Source organism: Spinacia oleracea, chromosome 6, assembly GCF_020520425.1.
Source record: "Spinacia oleracea cultivar Varoflay chromosome 6, BTI_SOV_V1, whole genome shotgun sequence".
Taxonomy (NCBI): domain Eukaryota; kingdom Viridiplantae; phylum Streptophyta; class Magnoliopsida; order Caryophyllales; family Amaranthaceae; genus Spinacia; species Spinacia oleracea.
Window position 1 is genome coordinate 104,064,872 of NC_079492.1, and position 23,207 is coordinate 104,088,078.

General features: G+C 36.1%; 3 protein-coding genes across 14 annotated transcripts; all 3 read right to left on the reverse strand.

Moving 5' to 3' along the window:
• Nucleotides 1-312: 312 nt before the first annotated feature.
• On the reverse strand, nucleotides 313-4,270 carry LOC110787677 (tropinone reductase homolog At2g29360-like). Its single transcript, XM_021992319.2, is given in 6 exon segments — nucleotides 313-1,737; nucleotides 1,739-1,761; nucleotides 1,898-2,004; nucleotides 2,107-2,323; nucleotides 2,403-2,610; nucleotides 3,157-4,270. Coding segments are annotated over 6 exon segments (807 nt in total). The 5' UTR covers nucleotides 3,246-4,270; the 3' UTR covers nucleotides 313-1,574.
• A 148-nt stretch (nucleotides 4,271-4,418) lies between these two features.
• LOC110787675 (tropinone reductase homolog At5g06060-like) lies at nucleotides 4,419-7,215 on the reverse strand. The gene is made up of 5 exons (XM_021992316.2): nucleotides 6,717-7,215; nucleotides 5,790-5,997; nucleotides 5,342-5,558; nucleotides 5,004-5,110; nucleotides 4,419-4,821 (listed from the first exon to the last, which is right to left on the reverse strand). Exons 1-5 carry the CDS (start codon nucleotides 6,803-6,805, stop codon nucleotides 4,633-4,635), a joined length of 810 nt encoding a protein of 269 aa, XP_021848008.1. The 5' UTR covers nucleotides 6,806-7,215; the 3' UTR covers nucleotides 4,419-4,632.
• Nucleotides 5,859-21,489, reverse strand: LOC130459070 (tropinone reductase homolog At2g29260, chloroplastic-like). 12 transcript variants are annotated; one of them, XM_021992317.2, is made up of 14 exons: nucleotides 21,196-21,489; nucleotides 20,352-20,401; nucleotides 20,093-20,153; nucleotides 17,407-17,820; nucleotides 17,071-17,278; nucleotides 15,253-15,469; nucleotides 15,048-15,154; nucleotides 14,390-14,544; nucleotides 9,891-9,954; nucleotides 8,704-8,910; nucleotides 8,419-8,635; nucleotides 8,108-8,214; nucleotides 7,433-7,631; nucleotides 5,859-5,997 (listed from the first exon to the last, which is right to left on the reverse strand). In XM_021992317.2, the coding sequence occupies exons 4-13, from the start codon at nucleotides 17,667-17,669 to the stop codon at nucleotides 7,443-7,445; spliced, it is 1,734 nt and encodes a 577-aa protein (XP_021848009.1). In that variant the 5' UTR covers nucleotides 17,670-17,820; nucleotides 20,093-20,153; nucleotides 20,352-20,401; nucleotides 21,196-21,489; the 3' UTR covers nucleotides 5,859-5,997; nucleotides 7,433-7,442. The 12 variants fall into 12 exon arrangements, 10 of the variants coding, with proteins under 10 accessions (XP_021848009.1, XP_056686980.1, XP_021848005.1 ...); XR_008922999.1 differs by lacking the exons at nucleotides 5,859-5,997; nucleotides 7,433-7,631; nucleotides 8,108-8,214; ... (1 more) ...; nucleotides 8,704-8,910; nucleotides 9,891-9,954 and adding exons at nucleotides 10,880-11,318; nucleotides 12,558-12,662; nucleotides 12,756-12,977 and having other exon boundaries at nucleotides 14,347-14,544; nucleotides 21,196-21,481; XR_008922998.1 differs by lacking the exons at nucleotides 5,859-5,997; nucleotides 7,433-7,631; nucleotides 8,108-8,214; ... (1 more) ...; nucleotides 8,704-8,910; nucleotides 9,891-9,954 and adding exons at nucleotides 10,880-11,318; nucleotides 12,558-12,662 and having other exon boundaries at nucleotides 14,347-14,544; nucleotides 21,196-21,481.
• Nucleotides 21,490-23,207: the final 1,718 nt, after the last annotated feature.

Here is a 23,207-nt window from a genome sequence, read left to right on the forward strand (position 1 = left end):
TTTAATTTATTTTTTTATCCATATATATCAAATATGTAAAGATATTTCCTCGAAGCTAGTCGGGCATAATAATAATAATAATATTATTATTATTATTATTATGTTGAATTAAAGCTAAGGAGTATTGAGAATAGCTTAAAATGGGGCTCGTGTCGAGTGGTGTTGATTCATCCGCAGCCACGGCCACGGCCACGGCCACGGCCACGCCCACACTAGAGTGAGTAAGTGACGCTACGAAATACGAATGAGAAAGCTGTCCAATTTAAATTTAAATTTAATTAAAACTGTAATGCAGAAAAACAGGACTATACATGGGAAAACAGATCACTTTAATTTTTTTAATTAATTAAATTAATTGTCATCTCTGTTTTTGATGAGGTGCCGCCATTTCCTTAAATTAAAATACACACTGGAGTACTCCGTAGCTAATTTCGAGTTTCAGCCGCTATTTGGTGTCACTGTCCCAGTCTACGGTGTAACCATCTCTGTGTACGCCGACACATTATATCTCAGTCGATCAGATCCTTTGCGTATCTTTATAAGGTAGTCGCTAGCACATGTCTTACTCTGTTACTAAATGTACCAACACACAGATCTTTACATACCTTTGCGTACCTCTAAGAGGTGGCCGTTTCCTACAGTGGAGATAACTTTTTTGTTAGGGGAGAACGAGCCCAACATATATAGACTATAGTTCAAACTTCAAACACACTAAATCTTATTCTAGCTGACAATTTTACTGTAAATATTTATTCCTATTTTATAATTACTGCAATTTACATCAAAATAGATAAATATATTGATTATCAATTAAGTTTTCCCTTAAAAAAGCAATAAAGAAATGTGTATGTTATAGATATGTAAAACATCTTTGTGTATCTCTAGACTCTAGAAGGTGGCATGTTCATTCACACATGTTAGTTAATCTACTATCGTGTAATTTGTATACTCCGTATTAATTACTCTGTAATACATGTTGGATATAATGCCAAGTGAGTAAAAATTAAAAAGCACTGACTTTTTCTTGTCTTCTCGGGGTAAAAAAAACATTGTTCATCATTTGGGTATAGCTAGCTAGAAGTACCATACATTGGAATGTACATAAGAGACATGCTAATTAGGTTACTAATAGTATTAAGCTAAGCCTATTAAACTATACAGACCTTAATTTGGTTGCATTACTTGCATATGGTGTACATGAATTTATAGACATTTGTTTTGAAGGCTGGTCTAAGAAACATACATGTAGAGTACACACACAACAAACTTGGCATATTAGAACATTTGAGAGAATTGAAATTTCAAACCCCCAATTATCTGTTGAACATCAAGTTTTGGTGACTTGTATTTTTGGAATAAGTTTGTTGATTGAAAGTACGTTCTACTGCATGACTTGAGCATCAGGCTTGGGCTCTCCTAGTCCTAGCTGATTGCCTGATTGTGTGGTTTGGAGTATGTCTAATATGCCTAGCTAGGCCTTGTTTATCAAACATTTTGATAACATTCCTAAAAAATAAAATTATGCGCATCAAACTCCAATAAAGACCAGTCCCAGACTCTCCTATATTAGTAGGTCAGTTACAAAATGAGATGGTTGGGGGGTTGAAGCCATTGATGGTAAAACCTCCATCAACACAAATGGTCTGACCAGTAATGTATGAAGCCGCAGGCATGCATAAAAACCCCACCAATGCGGACACCTCCTCCATCTCCCCTGTCCTTCCAAGGGGAGTTCTCCCGAAATTCTTTGTTACTAAGTCCCTGCCAGTGCCACACATATAATATATTTTCATTTTAATACTTCATGCATACTCTGTCATAAATCATAATACATGAATACAAAGAGCTAGGAACAATTATATTCTTTCTAGACTTTATCAAGATTTTATAATATTACCACTTGAGTAAGAGGGGTACGGATGAACCATGGTGCAACAGAGTTGGTCCTAATATTATCCTTTGCCCATTCACACGCCAAGTTCTTTGCTACTTGGTTCATTGCTCCTGCCAACAATTAAAAGATACAACAATATATATATATATATATATACATATTATTATTTCACACATACAGACTCTAATTGACCTGATTAAATGAATGCATACCCTTTGTTATGCCATAAATTGATCCAACATCAACAGCTACAACGCCAGCAACGGAAGACATGAAGATGATACTGCCAAAACCAGATGCCTTGAGAAGAGGGTGGCCAAGTTGGCATAAATTGTATGCTGATTCAAGGTTGGTGCACATTATACTTGCATAATCTTCACCTGTGTACTCTGTTGTTGGCTTCCATACGCAAGTCCCTACATTGTTCACCTACATAAATTTATCCAACTTTAACCATAACTAATTGCATAAATGGGGAGCTGCCTAACAAGTAAGAATATACACTAACCAGGATATTGAGTTTGCCGTTGAACTGGAAGGAGACGGTTTCCATCAGCTTTTCTATCTGGCTTTGCGATTTTACATCACAAACAGAACAACTCACTTGAAAGCCTTTAGTCTCCCAATTGCTTTTGCAAGCTTCGAGCTCAGTCTCGTTCCTAGCACATGTATGAACCCTTGCACCTAATCCTGCTAGTTCTTCCACAACTGCGTGTCTGCAATTGAAATGAGTAATACAGATAGATATCAACAACTCATTATATCAATGAAGAATCTCATGTTATATTTCTGTAATCCTGCCCCAATTAGCAATATTATATTGACCAAACACAAAACTGAAAACTTTCTAATTAATTATCTGTTATCACTTATCAAAGTAATACCAACTCAACTGGCAGGATTATAAGATCTTACAAAGTTGAAAAATAGAGTGTTACGTTGATGCTAAATGCCTAAATACAAATAATCAATACGGTTTTGTAAGAGAGATTAGATTGGAAGAAAGTTTAGCGTTTGTGCATTTATTTTTTTTATTGGCTTAAAGACAATATAATATAAGTTGATTAAGCAAAATCTTTCAATCCTAACTAATTCAGTGCCGTACCGATCCAGACCAATCCTACCTCCCCCAGTCTGCCTGCGATCTAGATCACTATTCTAGCAACAATGGTTTAGCATGATATATGCTATATAACATGAGCAAGTTTATACTAGTAGTAACTAAGATAAATATCAAGGGAAAGAGATAAAAGAGTAAGAACCCGATTCCTTTAGTGCCCCCAGTAACAAGAGCAGTCATGCCAGTAAGAGACCATCGTTTATTTCTGCAACTGCTACTAGAGTTTGACATATTCACTTTTCTTCTATTGCAAAAAATACACACTCAAACTACTCCGTAATTTAGTAGCACTTCTCCAAATATATGCTTCTTCCTTCCTTCCTAATAAATCTAGCAGTTTCCTTTTCATGTTTTTCCATACATATCTTTGAAAATTAATGGTCTTGTTTGGTTAGGTGAGGATAGCGGTTTGACCAGATGAATTGAAGCGTTTTGTGGGTGGAGGTTTTAATGTGCGGTTTTATCCAAATCCTCTGATTTTCAAAACACTGCTTTCACCAGCATGAATTCAGTTGCCCACATACGTGATGGCCCTGCATATGAGATATGGTGGAATTGATGACCGTCACAATAGATGATGAATGGTCCTTGCTTATAAAACATACATGTTACCATGTTAGAATGTTAATACATATTTGTTCTTGAAAATTACAGATGGCCCTGCAATATAAATGTATGTTAATATTTCCTCCCAGTCCCACTAGAGAAGCTAAGTCTAGAGAATCATTTACTAATTTTATGCTAAAGCACCAAGCCTATTTAAAGTTCTAAACCCATGAAAATAAGATAGAGTGAGAGTTAGGGAAGTCCCGCATGAAAAATACTTTGAATTCTCATTTGTTTATATTTGAGTAAATGTTATAATGGCTTGCTGAGTTCAGTAACGTGAGCTTGTAACCTACGTAGTGGCAACAATGTGATGGGACATGTTCTCAGCCCGCCCTCTCCAACTTGGGAGTTGGCTCATGTGGATTTTAGCCAAGGCTCAGTCTTCATGGGCCCTAAAGCGGAGGGGACTGCGTGAGGGCGAGGCTGGTTTCAGTGGAAGGATTACGAGCTTGCCCTACTCAGGTTGCTAGTCTGCCAATTGGACCATCACTTTTGCACATTGGCCTAGTTTTATGGTGCGAGGATGCATGTAAACGTGCCCAGATTGTTTACTTGTATTCTCTTTCATGCCATTGAGGCATTGATCTGTCTAATTATTTCATTTTATTTTACTCAGTTTTCATGTCAAATTCTCAAGTAACTACTTCTCTCATTGCAATTTTATAGGTTTAACTTTTTCTTATCTATATGTGTTGATTGTATTCCTATCTTCTGATGAATTTATCTCTGTTATATTTGATCTATATGAAAATTTCAAAATTGATCATAGTATTCCAAAAAGTCGAAACTAGTAAATGTCAAAACAATCATAATTCGTTTTTTTTAAAAAAAATAAAAAAATTCATTGACTACAAGGAGTAATTGTCAAAACCAAATCAATTATAGGAGTTGGGATTATGTGACAATTAGATTTGGATCCAGAGATTATGATTAAAACTTGTTTGAAAAGGGGTAGAAGCAACTGATAAGCCTCTACTTGAAATCCAGGCCGGAATTCAAGCTAGTTGTCTCACAAAATGTTGGGGTTGAAGCCATTGACAGTGAAACCTCCATCGACACAAATAGTCTGACCAGTAATGTACGAGGCAGCAGGCATGCATAGAAACGCCACCAACGCAGACACTTCTTCCACCTCCCCTGTCCTTCCAAGAGGGGTTCTTCCTTCCACTCCTTCCAAATACTCTTTGTTACCAAGGGTCTGTCATACATAAGAAACAAGGATGAGGAATTCTAATACTACGCACTACTACATGAATACATGAATACATGATCACATTCACAAATTATTGTGCTATAGTTTCAGTTAATCACAAATGCAAAGGCAAACAATTATTTGTAGACAGAAATTTTATGTTGTCAAGAGATGTTGAATGTCATTACCACTTGAGTAAGAGGTGTACGGATGTACCAAGGTGCAACAGAATTGGTCCTAATGTTATCCTTTGCCCACTCACATGCCAAGTTCTTTGCTAGTTGGTTAATTGCTCCTGCCAACAAGATAAATCATAATATAATTATTTTACACTCAAATTGAATTAAATGAAAGCAATTAATACACGGTATAAAAGTTTCATAATCAGTTGGCTTAGCTTTTGCCTTTCAGAAGGCCAAATAAGTACGGAGTACTATTATGTGACAACTTTGGGAATATTTGTTTCTTTATTATTGCATATGATGAGATGATGAAGTTGAAGTTGAAGTTGAAGTTGAATGCATACCCTTTGTTACACCGTAAAGTGATCCGACATCAACAGCCACAACACCAGCAACAGAAGACATGAAGATGATGCTGCCAAAACCAGATGCTTTGAGAAGAGGGTGGCCAAGTTGGCATAAATTGTAAGTTGATTCAAGGTTGGTTCCAATTACACTTGCATAATCTTCACCTGTGTACTCTGTTGTTGGCTTCTTTATGTATGTTCCAACATTGTTCACCTACATAGATTTATCAAAAACCAGCATATTTATTTTCAAGTAGAGGTTGGCCAGCATATGCTAGCTCCTGCAAACTGGTTAAGGAGGCATTAGGGTAACAGGCTTAGTCTCGAAAGCCGGCCATTTTAAGAGAATCGATCTACTCCGAGTGCCATTAAAGGGGTCCATGCATGTATCCATTTACTCTTTATAACATAACAAAATGGCAGCTGCTTAAGAATATACACTAACCAGGACATTAAGCTTGCCAGTGAATTTGGAGGAGACAATTTCCATCAGTTTTTCTCTCTGGGCTTGAGATGTTACATCACAAACGGAACAACTGACTTGAAAGCCTTTCGACTCCCAATTGCGTTTGCAAGCATCGAGTTCAGACTCGTTCCTAGCACATGTATGAACCCTTGCCCCTAATCCAGCTAGTTCTTCTACAACTGCGTATCTGCAATTGAAATGAGCAATACTGAAATCAACAACTGCTACTACAGCTATATCAATGAAGAATCTGCTGTTACGTTTCTGAAAATCCTGCCACCACTTCTATTAGCAAAGTATATATTGACAAAAAAAATTAGTTCAAATAATGATCTGTTATGGAAGTAAAATTAACAACTAGTTTGGTAGACGATTATAATTGGCCATAATGATAATGAGTATAAAGTAATTTTGTAAGAAATTTCATGACAACATCACATCGATTCATAGATTTGCATTCCCATGCACTACCACCAATCCGTGGACTATGGACCATGGTGCACATAGAGCATGGTGCACCATGTGCACCAAAAGAACACATGTGCATAAACAAAAGAACATGACACTACGACAAAAGAACATGCAATATAATGTTTTACTTTTTTGTTATAAAAAATCACAATTTATTAAAAATATAAAAAAAATATATGTCCATGTTCTTTTTACGTAAACAGATGTTCTTTTAATTATATACTAATGTTCTTAAGGTGCACCATGCTCTATGTGCACCATGGTCCACCTTCTAAATTGCGCACTACCACGTGTCAGATGGGCTGAAACAGTGATGATTGATGACCACCAGCATGATCATTTTTAGTATGATACTAACTTGAACATGTGTGAATAACATCAGCAAGTTTATAGTAAGTAATATAAACATGAAGGGAAAGAGAGAAGAGTAAAAACCCGATTCCTTTAGTGCCCCCAGTAACAAGAGCAGTCATGCCAGAAAGAGACCATCGTTTATTTCTGCATATGCTACTAGAATTTGACATAATCACCTTTCTTCTATTGCAAAACAAATAATTTCAAAATTTGATCTTTCAACAATCACCACTACACTACTAAGTTACCAGCACTTCAGAAAAAATATATATATACTCCTATATGCTACCTCCTCCATTCAAATAGATACAACAGATGCTTTTTCACATTTTCCCATGCATAACTTTGACAATTAACATAACATAAGACAATACTTTGTTTTCCCTTACGTGTAAACTAGCTTGGTTCAAAGGAGATACTTTATACATGAGTTTTGTCAAAACTCAATAGGGTACATCTGTTATAAACAGAGCAAGTTGTCTTCTGCAGCGCCAGTTGATGATAAGGCTTTTGTGGCTATAGGAGCTTCTCTGGGTTTGAACAAGGACATACCATTAAGTCCTCTGTTCAAGTTCTAATACAATCTTCTTCCTTATTTTTTTTGTAAAAAAAACTACTTGGATTTATTAAGTGAATGGTGCGCAATTAATTTGAAAATTGAACACACTGATATTTCTTAATAATTATAGTATGAATTGTACAATCACTGTCATGCCCTTTCAGTAAGGACCACACCAATAATGTAACACAATTGATTCTTAGAGAAACCAGACAAATGTGAGAAAGGCTATCATTACCATAACTTTATTACATAATGTTGGGAATGAAGCCATTGACAGTGTAACCTCCATCTACACATATGGTCTGTCCAATAATGTAAGAAGCTGCAGGCATGCATAGAAATGCCACCAACGACGACACCTCTTCCGGCTTTCCTATTCTTCCAAGAGGAGTTCTTCCTTCAATTCCTTCCAAAGTTTCTTTGTCACTAAGAATCTGCCACCAATCACAACTTAGTATGAACAATAGGAAAACCTTTGTCGCAGAGCTAAGTTAACGACGATAACGTGTAACTCAAAAGTCTCCCTATTTAATCTCTGTGCCCTCAAGCTATTTTAAATTATCTTAGGACACACAGAGTAATATCTACAACTATTCTAATTTGGTACTGAATTTCTGAGTTAAGATTTTATCCCATAAAGACTACTGTTATTAAGAAATTCCTAAACAAAGAAGCGGACAAAGTTATTAGTTCAATTGCATCTAACAACTATCAAGAATCCTCTGGGTGTTCGTCCAATATAAATTAGCTATGGATAAGATCCAGCAAAAGTTACAAAACAACCTCTATGCACAAATATATTATATATGTGAGTATGTGACCAACCCCATACCACAGTTCAGGCGGGAGAGCTATCAGAGAAACACTACAACATCTTGAGCAATAAATAGATATCATATTATGCTGTTACCGGGTCAGTAAGAGGGGTCCGGATGAACCATGGTGCAACAGAATTAGTCCTGTTATTATCCTTTGCCCATTCACATGCCAAATTCTTTGCTAGTTGGTTCATTGCTCCTGCCAACAAGATACAAAAAAAAAGATATTTCACGCTCAAATAGGTCCCGCGTAAGGAATGGATACAAGTATCATTTGCAAAAATGATGATCAGTTGCCTTTGCTACCCCGTTTTCTACACTAAATTTTGATGTAAAAAAAAAGTTGCTATTTCGAAGAGTTTAAGAAATTAGAATAAATAATTTGCCAAATTTTGATTAGTACCTTTTGTTGTGCCATAAACAGAGCCAACATTGAGAGCCACAACACCTGCAACAGAAGATATGAGGATGATGTTGCCAAACCCAGATGCTTTGAGGAATGGATGAGCAAGTTGGCATAAATGAAAAGTCAATTCAAGGTTGGTGGCCATTATAGTTGCATAGTCTTCAGCTTTGAACTCCTCTGTTGGTTGAACTATGCCAGTCCCGGCATTGTTCGCCTTTATAAATTTAACCAAAACAACATAAAAGTAATTTAGTGAAAGCAAGAAACAATTATGTTGGTAACCAACATATTGAGCTTCCCATTGAACTTGGAGGAGACAATCTCCATCAGCTTCTGTCTCTGGGATCGAGATGTTACATCACAAACAGAACAATTGACTTGAAAGCCTTTTATCTCCCAGTTGCATTTGCATGCTTCAAGTTCACTCTCATTTCTAGCACATCTATGAACCCTTGCCCCAAAGCTTGCTAGTTCTTCCACATCGAATGACTGCAGGATGAGAATAGAGGAAAACATAAATAAAACATGCATCTACATATCCATAAAAATGTGCCTGTTACATTTCTAAGTTCTGCTCCACCAGCTATTATGTATGGAAACAGTTTCAATAATAACTTGTTATATAAAATAACATATAAAAGTTAATAACTATGAATATACATACATTTTTTATTAAAATCTTGCGAAATTTTCCAGCTTGATTAGTCCTCTTCACTATCGAAATGCCATTTTTCTGGGAAAGGTTAGAATGTTCTTTTTTTTCCCGATAAAAGAAATAATGAACTGTTACTATAACGGGAAATAATGAATTTAGTAAGGGGCAGGATATACGACAATTTGACAATAGAAGACGGGACAATTCAGGTAGTTGGTTTTGATTTGTGATTATCTCATAGAGTCCAATCAGTAACCTTAATGAAAGTGGTAAATGGTGGGATTCCATTTAGCTATTGCAAACAATCAAATCAAAGACGAGACAGCAACAACTGACACTGCAAAATGAGGACAGTATAAGTATCATCCAAAATCCTGCTAGAATTCCAATTTTGCATCTATTTTACCCTTTGTTTTAACGGTTAGATGCAATAATTTCTGTAGTCGATCAGAACTCAAGTTACTGGGAGATGCACATTTTTTTTTAACAAAAAGGCCCATATAAAATTAGGATAACAACAAAATTGTTCCAAAAAACAAACACTTTTTTGTTTTATGGAGTTCATCCAGGTTGCCTTCCCACAAAGACTAAGTGAAAAGAAAATTACTAATCATGGTTTTGAGTGAATCAGGTGCACTAGATGTATAGAGTGATTATGAAAATTTAGAAAAATCCATTTGAAGCAGACTGATATGGGAAGTAGGACAATCGCTATAAATTAGGGGAGTACAAAATGAATTGATAATAACTGTTAATGCATGAATCACATTAGCAAGTTCTCACAATGATACACAAACAAAAAAGAAAAGGGGACAGGGAGAAACCCGATTCCTTTAGTGCCCCCAGTAACAAAAGCAGTCATGCCATTAAGAGACCATCTTTTATCACTGCAGCTGCCACCGGGAGTCAGACATCAGTCTTTGTGTCTTAGACAGAATGTAAACTCCGAAGTTTCTTTTTCACCACCATACTACCAGCAGTTCTCAAACATATACACAAGAGATGTGAAACGAAGAGAACCCACCTTCTACTGTAGATGATAAGAGTCATGTGGCTACAGGAGCTTCTTTTAAATTTTCACCTACGGGAAGCTTGGTATATGATAAAAAAAAAGTAAATTAATCAAATAGAGCATCCAACTTAAACAGGATTTTAGCAATAGAAAGTTAAATAACATACTAGCTTGAACTTTCAGTGTTGCAAGACTTGCAACTGGTAAAATCCTCAACTATTTATTCAAGTCAATCAAAATGGGAATAAGAGAAGGTATGGACCGTCATATAATTTAATTTTGACAAAAATATAGAGGAGCCAAAAATCAGTGTACCTCATGTACCGACCAAGACAAACATCTTTCTTTTTTTTCTTGTCCTTTCGTGTGTAATGCATGCAGTTAATAAGCTAAAAGCAAAAGAGTGTAGTTGCACTCTTGAACCCAACCAACTTTCCAAGTTAGGAACCAGCCACAATTCAAGAGTGCAAAATTTCCAAGATGACTAGATATAATTTTTGGTAGATGAAGTTTACTTAACTAATTACAAGGCTGGAAATACAGATGTTGCATTATATAAGTATTATATACCAATTGCCAGCCAAAGCGTTACACTACAGATATATAAATTGGATATTAAGAAGCAAAAATGGCATCACAGCCAAAATAGATAAGATTTACCATGTACAGTGGAAATCAGATTTCATGGACTGATCAACTGCCATCCAATTAGCCATCATCATTGCTTATTTAGGAAAACAGTTATCGACTTATCGTTAATGTTCTTCTGCCAAGGACAGAACACATGAGAATTAAGGGAAAATATCAATCAACCATCATTTATTTCTCAATAATTTCCTCTGTTAATAGGCAGAAGCAACCATTTATGTAAAGATCAACAGATTGGGACAAGAAATAACTGAACTAATACAAGATCATAATCCACCACAGCTGGCAGGATTTTCTTGGCTCTGGCATGCAGTAAACAAAGCATTCTATAAAATCACGAACACTGCATGCTGCCTGCCAACCAATACCTCAAGTGATATCTTCAAGGTCCAGAGTCCAGAACCACTTCTTTACCCTTCAAAGTAAGGTCTATATGAAACAGTGGAGTAGGAGAAAGTGAATCCTTTAGACAGGCGTGCAGAATATTTTCTTCTTTTTCCGTATTCCATTGAAACATATCTGACACTTGGCCGGCCAATTTGTCCTCTCTAACCAAACACAATATCCCCTTGATTAGAAATTCTGCAAGCAAAACGGAAAAACTTATAGCTTCATGCTTTGCACTTTTACGCAATACAACATGTACACAAATGACCCTCAATACTAAAAGAACATTCAAGAGTATCTATTTCATCCAACGTTTAACCACTGGAACTCATATTGTTAGCTTTATCGTTGGTCAGGCAAAACTTACTGGTTATAATACATTTTCGCTTGGAATTTGCCATCTGGTGGGTAAACAAGAGTGTTAGAGGTCACAGATATTTGTCATATTTATTCTGTTAAAATGCAACAAGAAAAACGTTGACAAGATCAACCATACTAATCACTGTTAATCCTACTGATGGTGGGGCTATATGGAAAGTGGACAGGTTGTGTCAAGCAGAATCATGGTAAAACCATACTAATGAGAAAAGAAATTGAACTCCTGTTCCTTCCATCTGGAAATAGTACTAGAAATCTTCCTTCCCTCAAAATTAAGAGCTTAAAAGTAATTTGATCAAATACGCTTGTGTACTCATTTGATGTGGTATTCATGTTCCTCACACTTTACAGTGATTACTCCTCTGCTATTGCACCACAACTAATGCTACCAGTCTTTCTCCATTACAAATAACACCTGCTTATTAAATGCTGTTTTGTTGTCAAAAAAAATTCATGGGCCTTTATCTCCACCTATCTGATTTTTTGTACTTATTCAATCCTTATTGCAATTTCAAACACAAGGGTGCACACTCGCTTGTGGAGGTGCTTCTCCGTGCACCAAAGTTGTAGTTTCTATCGTATATACCAATTTTTCCATATTAATTAATATCATGAATATTAGAGGAAAGCTTCATCTTGAGCCTAATAATCTCTAAGACATAAATGACACCAAATCCAATCAAGCCTAACCCCTACATCTAAATCACATTATGTTAGAAAGAAGACTTTGGACAATTGTTGAATATCTTAAAAGATAGAAGGAAAGTTCCATGCGTCCTCAAATTACTCTCAAGTGACGGATGACTACTTTCAGGTCAAAATAAACATAATCCCTAGTTGGTGACTGTTTGGCTAGATTGGGAATTTATTTGATGGTGGAGAGAGAGGGGGGGGGGGGGGGGGATGGTTTAACATGAAAAAAGTTCTAACCCGAGAATATTTGGGGAAGCAAACCACCGCAATGAGATTATTCCGAGTTAATGGTAAGTTGGGATGAACGCTGATAAAGGCTAAGAATGATGAGTAATGGGCCGCACAATTTCTTTGAGCACTAACCTTAAAAAGTCTCATCAACTCACAAGCAACTCTTCATAGTGGCTCGTCATCCAAACTTAATTATTTGGACCACATGTCCATATGCCTTCAGAGTTCAGACCTTTCCTAGAATGGATAAACCGATAAATTTATCAAAAGAAGATTGAAAAAAGAAATAATGTAGTCTACGAACATGTATGGCACCAGATGCAACTTTACCTGACAACAACCTAAAGTCATGCCAGGGATGAAAAGTCCATGGATCCTTGACTTCCATGAGCCTCTAAAGTCGTTCAAGGTCAACTGTTTTATTTATCCATTCCCAGTGGGAGCCCATTCATAAAAATAAAGGTCCATAAGGCTCTCAGATTACAGGTTTGTGGTAAATCTGACAGATATTGAAAGTTGTGCTCCAGTTTACATATCCAGATTGCCTGTTTCCTGAACAAACCGAATTCATAAGGCTATACTTCACGTCCATGAGGCTCCTTAAGTCTGGTAAAGCCTAACAGAATCTGAAGGTTATCCTCGATAGGCGGAGCAATCGCAATTAACTCAGACCAATAATAAGTCCAATAAAACTTGGGGCGTATCACCTTCTACAAAGTTTTATCCTTAAGCATTAGGTATCCATAGAGCGTATAAAACTTCCTACTCAATAATTTTTTTTTTCAGGTGTCTTCCCAAACTATATATACCACATGAATTGTAGTCTCAGATTTTACAAGTCTAAGTCCCTTCTCTAGTTCAACTTAAACTTAAGATAAGACCCCCAGTAGTCTAAACAGTTAGGCAAGACCATGATAATCAAGAACATTAACAAACGTAGTCCACTCTCCACCAGATGACTCATATAACAGGAAATTACAACATTCTTGACAGTATTTCCTTTGAGACAACCCTTCAGCTAATCCATGATCAGATAACCTTCTTAGTAACAGAAGATCTTAAACACTCCTTAAATACTCATAAAGACTGATTGATAGCTTTAAAACTTGGCTTCGTAGGCTCCTTAATATACATTACAGTAAGTATGGTCATTCAAACCCTATGACTCCTAAAAAGGCAAACATTTAAAAAAATTCAAAGAATCACCAATTCAACCTTCACGATATGGCCTTTAGTTCTATGCCATAGAGAATGTAACTCAAAATGCTCCTACAACTTGATCAATAGCAATCTATCTTACTCCGTAACATTCTTACTTGTCAAATCCAATTGATTGACAAGATTTGAATATGCAACCCTTCAAAATGTTCCCATCAACCAAACTTATGATTAGAGTTCTAATATTTTTATTAGAGGTTTATGCTTTATTCTCTTAAATATGTCCAAAACAATTCTCTAGTAAAGATGAGTGTTTGAAGTCTGTGTGTTTGGTTTGTTAAATGAAGCAATAATCAAACCATCAAAATAGGTAAGGTGGCTGTTGCCCCATAGGCCCCATGAAACCATGATAAGTTTTTCTTATTATTTGTCTAAAACATCAAAACAGAAAACAACAAGAAGAAATTACAGGATTTTCTCCAGATCCCTACTTTTAAAAGATTTGTCCCTTCCCGGTTGAACTTTTTGTTTTCCACCACCTTCCCTACCCCCTCACAAAGAGAGGGAGATGGGAGAGGGAGAAGGAAGAAAAATGGAAGGGGGGACATAAAAATGAAAGAGGTTTCCTTTTGTAAGAGAAACAAAGACGTCACAGAAAAAACAGAGTGTGCAGATATGCTAAGCTACGTTAAAGTAAACAAGAAGCAGCTGAAGGGGAGGTAATGACAAAATCACACAGAATATAACATGTGAGTAAACTTACCAGCTATTGAAAATCCATTTTGGGATAGAAACCATTGACGGACATTCCGCCATCAACACAAATAATTTGACCAGTAATGTAAGCAGATGCAGGGAGGCAAAGGAATGCAACCAGAGAAGAGACTTCTGCTGGGTCTCCAAGACGACAAAGTGGTGTACGAGAATAAACTTCCTCTAGATAATCTTCATTGCTTAAAACCTGAAAATTTAAAGCAGAAGCAACTGTTAAAACTTAAAAGAATCCTATACAACTAAATAGCTGCCTAATCCTCTTAATCCAACTGTCGCCCACTAGTTGTAGGTCAAAACATTGCAGTGAAAATTTGATATTTTGTAACACAAGCCTTGCTCAGCATTTTACAGAAGCCTTGCTCAGCATTTTACAGAAATGCAAAGAGGAAAGCAGATATACAGATATATTCTCAAGACTTAAATATGAAAGACATCTAGGAAAATATAAATATGGTTCATTTAAAACATATTCAATAGAAGTTCAATGGATTTGATTTCTATTCGGAAAAACTATACATTTGCATTTCAACTTTAAGCATGGTGAAACAAACTAACGTTAACACTAGGTAGACAATGACATCACCATTATCAATACAAGGTTTAAGTCCCTCTGACTGAGGCTCACTGAATAATCAAGGATCCCGAGAGAAGCAAGGGAGTATACACACTAACCAAGAAAGTTATAACTACCTTTTCTACCATAGTGGTTTTGATGTACCAAGGCGCAACAGCATTGCTCCTAATATTGTCTTTTGCCCATTCACATGCCAAACTTCGAGTCAGTTGATTAATTGCTCCTGCAAACCAAACCAGTTTAAACGCAGAAACTTAGTTATTGTGCATAATTATTCACATAGAAATAGTTAAAACAAACCAACACTAATCATTTGCTCACCTTTAGTTGCTCCTTGAAGAGACATCGATTTCAGGGAAACAAAACCAGAAACAGAAGAAACAAACACAATACTTCCACAGCCAGAAGCTTTTAGGAGAGGATGACCCAGCTGGCTTAAATGGAAAACAGACTCAAAATTTGTAGTCATCAGTGTCGAATATTCTTGTGGAGTGAAGTGAACAATTGGTTTCCGTATATTTGTCCCAACATTATTGACCTGCAAACCCAAGTAATCAGAACTAAACTATTTTCAGAGTCAACTGCAAGGCAGGCAAATTAGAAAAAGGAAAAAGAATGACAATGCAAATATTTTTTGTTATAACAGAACATTGATCACTCAATCATTCAGTGACAAAACAATCTCATAGATAGGACGAAAGCACAACACTTTCCTATGCTAGTAGCCTAGTAGTATTAAATAATAATAGAATCTTGGAAATAAACCTACAAACGTAAAGAAAAGTAAAAAAATGTGACAACTGATAATGCACAGAGGGAGTTACAAAAAGCAGGAAAAACTTGAGATACATTCACCAAGCGAACTACTTGATATAGATGTGAGGTAAGAATGTCACCAAGGTTCACTCACAAGTCACTACGTCACTCTCTATGCTCCTGGCCTATCTGTCCCGTCTACAGTCATCATTATCATTACCCCATTGCCTCAAAGAGGCTCCCGCAAGAAGCAGGGTAAGGGGGGGTCGGACGTACGCAACCTTACCCCTGCAATTGCAGAGAGGTTGTTTCCAATTGACCCAAAAGCATAACGGGACAACAACAGGACGACCATCTTCTACTTCATGGAAAGGAAGAGCAAAGGTATTAAGAGCCATTTTGATTTAGTACATTACATCCCACAGCCAAAAGAACAAATGAATCTTTGGCTCCATCGGAAATGGACATTCTAAAGTATGAAAAGAAAATTCTTTTTCTTTCCAATTTCTTATTTGGACCTTGGCATACTCCAAAGGGTAGGTTTCACGAAAAATAAGCTCTAATTTATCAGAAATTAAGTTAGTTTAGCAAAAATAAGTTCAGTTCAGTATAAAGTATAAACAATTTGAAATACTCCGTAACAATCTCTGATAACTGTGAAGTCACTGCACTCGGCTCATCACAGGCAGCTTCCACAGAAACTTAGTCAGTTAGCTTATTCCACATCACTTGAGTAATAGGTCGAGTATACAGAAGTAGGTTGTTAGCTTGGTATAATGTGATTTGCGTAGAAGCTAATTAGGAAGAAGATTAATATTTGTCTACATTTGCTAATGCTGCCAACCTATAGTAGATGGGTAGTTTAGAAATAAGATTTCAGTTAGCAGTAACTAGAAAATTTTCTCCTGCTGAGATAATTACTCATTTAGTTCATCTTTGAGTGCATCTTGTAACAAACACTGAACTCTATGAATAATGGAAAACCCCAGCTAAAAGATGAAGCAAGAATGAAGTTTCGACAAATGTCCTTCAATGTCTGTGATCAACCTCGTTATGACAAAGATAAAATTACTTAGATATCAAATTACTAGCATAATTCTTCCACACCTCATCGATCTTCATCTAAGAGTGCTTCAATAGTTCTAATTCAATACAATTCTCGACACATCTTCGACCAGAAATATATGCAAACATTACCCTATCTATATCACATGGCATAAGAATATAAAACAAATCAAAATCATCCAACACAACACAACACAATTCCAAGTAACTAAACCCTTAAACATTGCTATGAACTATCATCACATATAGAATACTACAAATTTTACCAGACATACCAAAAAAAAGCAACAATAAAATCAAGGGTAAAACATTACTTACAAGAATGTTAAGCTTGCCATAAAAAACAGATGAAACAGTATCCAGAAGCTTCTCTCGTTGCTCCCAAGAAGACACATCACAAACTGACCCACTAACATTAAACCCTTGATTTTCCCAACTTTTCAAGCAATTATCAAGCTCAACTTCATTTCTAGCACAAGTATGCACAATTGCTCCAAAACCCAACAATTCCTCCACAATTGCAAGCCTAGACATAGTCCCAGAAAAATTCAAGCATAAGAAAAATGCCAAAATTCACAAAAAAAAAAAAACAATTTTTCATGCATTGCAATTTCAGTACCAAAAACCAGAATGGAATTAGAGAGAGTGACAAACCCAATTCCACGAGTGCCGCCGGTGACTAAAGCCGTCATCCCACTAAGAGACCACCGATGATCTCTGCTGCTGTTTGTGGGTGTGTTTTGATTATTGTTGCTGCTGCTATTTGAAGAAGCCGTTATTATTAGAGTTTTTGGGTGACTATTTGAGAGAATTTTAGGGGTTATTGATGAATTATTTCTGGGTAAAAAAGATGGGTTTTGGAAAATTGCAGGGAAATTAGATGAATTTGTGGCGGTGTTACCGATGCTTAAATTCATTTTTGAGGGTTTTCCTAACTTTTATTTTTGGCTCCTTAATCCTTAATCAATCAATAATCAATAGCTCAGGGCCTCAGGCTCTTCCGGAGCTTGCCAGTTGCCACCAATCCCTCGTCCAAGCAGTGGAGCAACTCCAAATTTCGGATATAACCTGGAGGTTTTGGACAAAATATGAGTTTAACAACTACTACTCCCTCCGTCCCATAATTATCTTCCTGTTTGACCAAAAACACAGATTTTAAGAAAAGTGGAATATAGTACATGAAAAAATGGAATAAAGTACAAATGATGATTGAGTTATATGGAAAAGTGGAATAAAGTACATGTGAAAGATAATATAGTACATGGGAAAAGTGGAATATAGTACATGGGTGGGGTTTTCAATTGAATTTTAATTAATATAGTACATGAGAAAGTGGGACAGGATACGTTCTGTTCGACTTTTGGGTCGATTGCGACAGAACGCGGGATCAATTTCGCAGCGTGAGGCTTAGACTTAGGGTTGGAGTCAATACTCAGATTATGAATTGTGTGTTGTGTTGTGTTTTCACGTCGGCTTTAGGGGTCTATTTATAGGAAAAAAGTGGCGTAGAAAGATAGATTTTCAGGAATATGAATACGAAACGAATTAGGAAAAGAATCCGTCCCAGGTATTATCGGCGCCCAGCACTGGGCGTCAAAGATTTTGACGCCCAGGGCTGGGCGTTGAAAATAGGATCTGGGCAGAATTCTTTGTCAGATTGGACTCTAGAGTACGGGGTCCATTAAGAGACTTAATCCGAGTTTATTTGGTGTGTATCAATTTACGACGGAATGCGTCTGGGCCCTTTACGAACTCTAGGTTCGTTATGAGTTTAATTAATACGCTAACTCTTTTATCGAATTGCGATAGGAATAGAATTCCTTTTACAATTTCTATCTCTTTTAGGATTTATGTTGGAGTGTAACACCTAATTCTGACAGATTTCTATCTTTTATGACTTTGCCACTTTTAACAACTACTTCTTACGGCAGTTACTATTCTTAGCAGGTTTCTATAAATAACAGTTTTGGCTGAAATGAAAGGGTGATTGAGATTCGTTATTTTACAGGAGATGCGTTGCCAAGTGGAGATTTGTGTTCTCATCATCGAACCTTCCCTTTCGGGAATGGGGACAAAAGTAGGTGTCTACACTAGACGAAGGCCCAGCACGAAGCCAAGCCTACGCCCAGCAAGCCCAAGCGCCCAAACACACGCTGCCAAGCCACGCCAGGCCCAGCAAATGGCCTTGGCGCGCGCACGGAGCTGCGACATGGGCTGCGACGAGTGGGCTGGCGCTGTGCGTGGGCCGTAAGGCCTGCGTGCGGTGCTAGCGTATCACTCGAAGTGTGTTACTCGAATCCTAAGGCTACCGGGATTCGTCATATGATTAAATCTAAACCTAAAAGATTTAGTTTATTTAATTAGAGTCCTAGTAGGATTATAATTAAATAAATTAGTATCCTAATAGGATCCCAAGTCCTTTTCCGTAACTCTATAAATAGGTGCCTAGGGTCACAATTTATAAGAGACAATTTCAAGTATTCAAACAATAAAAAGCTAAGATTTTTAAGTAGAAAAATCGGCCATATTTTTGCCCTATTTGCCGAAAATATATAGTACCTTAAGGGCGATTCTAGTTGGTCAATCTTAAGGCGGATCCGGACGTGCTGTGGACTATCTACGTAGGAACGACACTTGGAGTCCTAAAGACTTGTTCTTGTTCGGTTCGGGCGCAGCTAGGGAGGGCACGCTACAAAGTGTATGCATCTGAATTATGCTAAATGATTATGGGTAAATAATATGTTTCCTGGCTTTATGGTTTTTCCGCATGATTTATGTTTATTCATATGTATCATAACCTAACAAAAAAATCTATATAAAATGCATATATCAGTATTATATGGTTTACTTTTAGAGATATTTAGTTTACTTTTAGAGATATTTGGTTTACTTTTGCGCAGTTTTAATACTTAATTATTTTGTGTCACTACTAAATCTTAATTATCAACATATATACTAACGACTGATCATATTTAGGTCCAGATTCCACCATAAAAACCAACAAAATAAACACCAAAGTCAACCAAGGTCAACATTGGCTTAAACCTAGCAAAATAGCTTCAAGCATGAAACCACAGACTAGAACAATAACACAGAAACAACATAACAATAACATAGGAACATCACAAGCAGGGAAAGCACAGAACATATGAAACAGAATAGGCAAGGAGATCAGAAATAACAGTTAGATCCAAACAATAGCAGCAAACAACAATGGAACGCATAACAGAAAGAGCAACATCAATATTTGATCTAACGTAATGCAAGCAAACAATTTTGTGTGATTCATGGACAAATTAGATACTTAAAATTCAATTAAGCCCAAAATTTTGAAGTTTACCTTAGTTATACCTTCCAAATCTCTGGTTGTTCAAGAAATCTGCATAGTTGCTCTCGGAAACCTAATTCGAGCATCATAGAAAGTTAAATCAATTAATCAAGTAGTTTTTTCTAGAATTCGAAGATCAAACTAATTTTTCTATGAAAAGCTGAAGAACATACAGCAGAACACTACAACAACATACTTGAAATCTAACCACATCAGGAGAACGAAAAGACAACCAAAAACTTTGCTGAACTATAACACTGAACAAAACTACCTCAAAGTGCAGTGATGCGCTTGCAAAAGGTCTGTAGACCCTCAAAATTTCTGCAACATTAAACATACCAACAAAAAACATATTGATTTCATTTCTCAAACAAAACAAATATGGGTACAACAAGGTCTCAAAATATGGCCTCCACTACAATAAGATACCTATGGAAACCCATATATATATAATTGATTAAGTTACCTATCATTCAACCCAAGAATCAACATAATCCAGCCAAAATCTCCACAACAGCAGTCAGCAAGCCTATCATGGAATCTACATCAAAGACGCCCTAACGCAATAACTTAATTCACTTCTTGACCTAATTGATTTACTTTTGAGCCTCCTTGATCTACTTCAAGAACGAATAGCATTTTGGGACAATTTGAAATAGAACCATTTAGTTTACTTTAAGAAAGATTTAGTTTACTTTAAGAAGATTTAGTTTACTTTAGGAGAAATTTAGTTTGCTTTAGGAGAGATTTATTGACGTATCAGAACAATTTAGTTTACTTTAATAACCAAAAGCTCAATTGCAGTTTCCTGTACAGACTGCAACATCTAACATCTAGAACTGAAGCTCTACACAACAGGCGGTCCCTCTAAACTGGACACAACCTTATAGAATCAAACCAGCAGACTAGATTATTAATCTGATATCAATTACACATATCCGAGCTACAAAAGTCAACAAAAACAACAAGTAAAAATCATTCCAAAAAGCACAGAAGTTCTAGCGCAATAAAACCTCCACAAAATTAACTAAAAAATCACAAAATTCTGAATTATAGGCTGTGATTTGCAGAATTGTTGAGCAACATCAAATTCCAGTAATAAACTATAGTAATACCTGATTTGAGCTTCACTTTTGATTTAAGTGAATAATTGTGTGCCGCGGAAATTAGAAGCAAGTTCTTCAAATTACCTTCGAATTTTGCAGCAAAACCTTGAAGACCTCCAAAAATTGAAGCTGGAAATTGATATAACCCGTTAAATTGCGATGAAAATTGACAATTTACACCTAATTAGGTACTAATTTGTTGCAATTCGAAGAAAATCGAAAAGCAGGGAGTTGGAAAGAGAGAAATAATGTCGGGGAAGTAGAGAGAGAAAGGAAAATCATGTTTTGTCGTTTTCATGAAAAGGACCAACATTTGGGATTTTCTGATATTTTCTGAGATTAAATCTCATTCGTTCATTCCATCTAAATCCTACGGTTGTTGAAGGTTCATTATAAGGAGGTTCTCATCTTAAGGGACGTTCTCACCAGAACCTAGTACTTCACATATATATATGTATGTGTGTGTGCCTCCTTTATATGTATATAAAGGTTGCATATTTGCTGCATTAGAACGCCACGTAAGAAATATAATGGTTACGACCAATGAAAAATAAGGTTTCTAATTTATTTTTGAATTAAAAAAATCGAGTGCCACGTAGATAATTAATTAGGTGCCACATAGATATTTTAATTGATTAATTACTAATATATACAACTCCATCCAAAATCAAACACTCTAATAATTAAAAAATAAATCCAAAATAAAGTTCATCCGAAATCAAAAAATAATCTAGAATAAAATTCAACCCAAAATCAAACACTAATCCAATATTAGAGCGCCACGTAGAAAATCAGATGGTTTCGGCCAATGAAAATTAAAGTGCCATGTAGATACTTTTTTTATTAAGTAATTACTAAGGTTAGGCATATACAACTTCATCCACAATCAAACACTTTAATAATTAAAAAATTAATCTAAAATAAAAATTATCCAACAAAAAAAAAAGTTAATCTAATCTAATATATAAAATATGACAGTTGGTATATATAGGAGTTTTATTTTAACTTAACAATTTAATAGAATTTGTGCATCGCACGTGCTAAAATCTAGTGTTTCAATAAACAAGGTCAACCAGATTGCTCAGGTGCTTTGCCTTTTCTCATTCTATTTTTAGATTATTTTTTTTACAAATCAAAATATTTTTTTTAATAATTGGTGAGATAATCATATAGCAGCATACATCTTTTATGTATACATTGGCATTCGCTGGTTGTTTTCAGCTTCATATTGTTATCAAGCCTAAACCTTGCAACGGAATCGGGCCTCTGTGTACTGCGGAACAGGTGAAATTATCATTCTTATTTCTGGCTATTTCTTTTTTTTTTTTTGATATTCAAGATTGTTCGGGATTTTCACCGTGCAGATATGCTACCATGTTCTTGGCTTGTGCATGGTATATGGTCTCCATTTCCTGTACTTGTGAGTTTCTTGATCTCTTACAAATAGGGTGTGTAATAGAGATTAATGGGGTTCCTCTTTTAATCTCTGTTAATGATAAATGGAAGATTATATATGTTAATGTTAGGGCTCTAGAGTTAATTTGTCAATGAAAGTTGACATACATTTTAGGAGTCTTTATATATAGCTACTTAATTAGCTGGGTAGGGTACGTGTTGTCCCTATGTTTTGGTTGATGACACACACATATTGCAAACTTCCTGATTATGGTTGTCAATGACTTTGGACAGGTAAATGCCCAAGTTTCTATTAGGATAGGAACTTGAATCGAATGGTGAAGTTCCTGGTATACACTTGGGACAGTCACTAGAGTTCCAGAGCTGGAAGTTGTACCTGTTCCAGTTTGAAGTCACAAGATAAGCAACACAGTTGCATATCAAGAGTTCCTAATACTCACAAGAACTATAGCAGACTCATGGCCACGAGTTCCTATTTAAACATTAGAGGAACTCATTAATGTTCCTGTGCTGGAACAAGTGAAGCTTCAGAGTTGAATGCCTCACCAAAGGAAAGACATATACGTCTAGGTAGTTTATCTTGCTTAGTTTATATGTAATATATT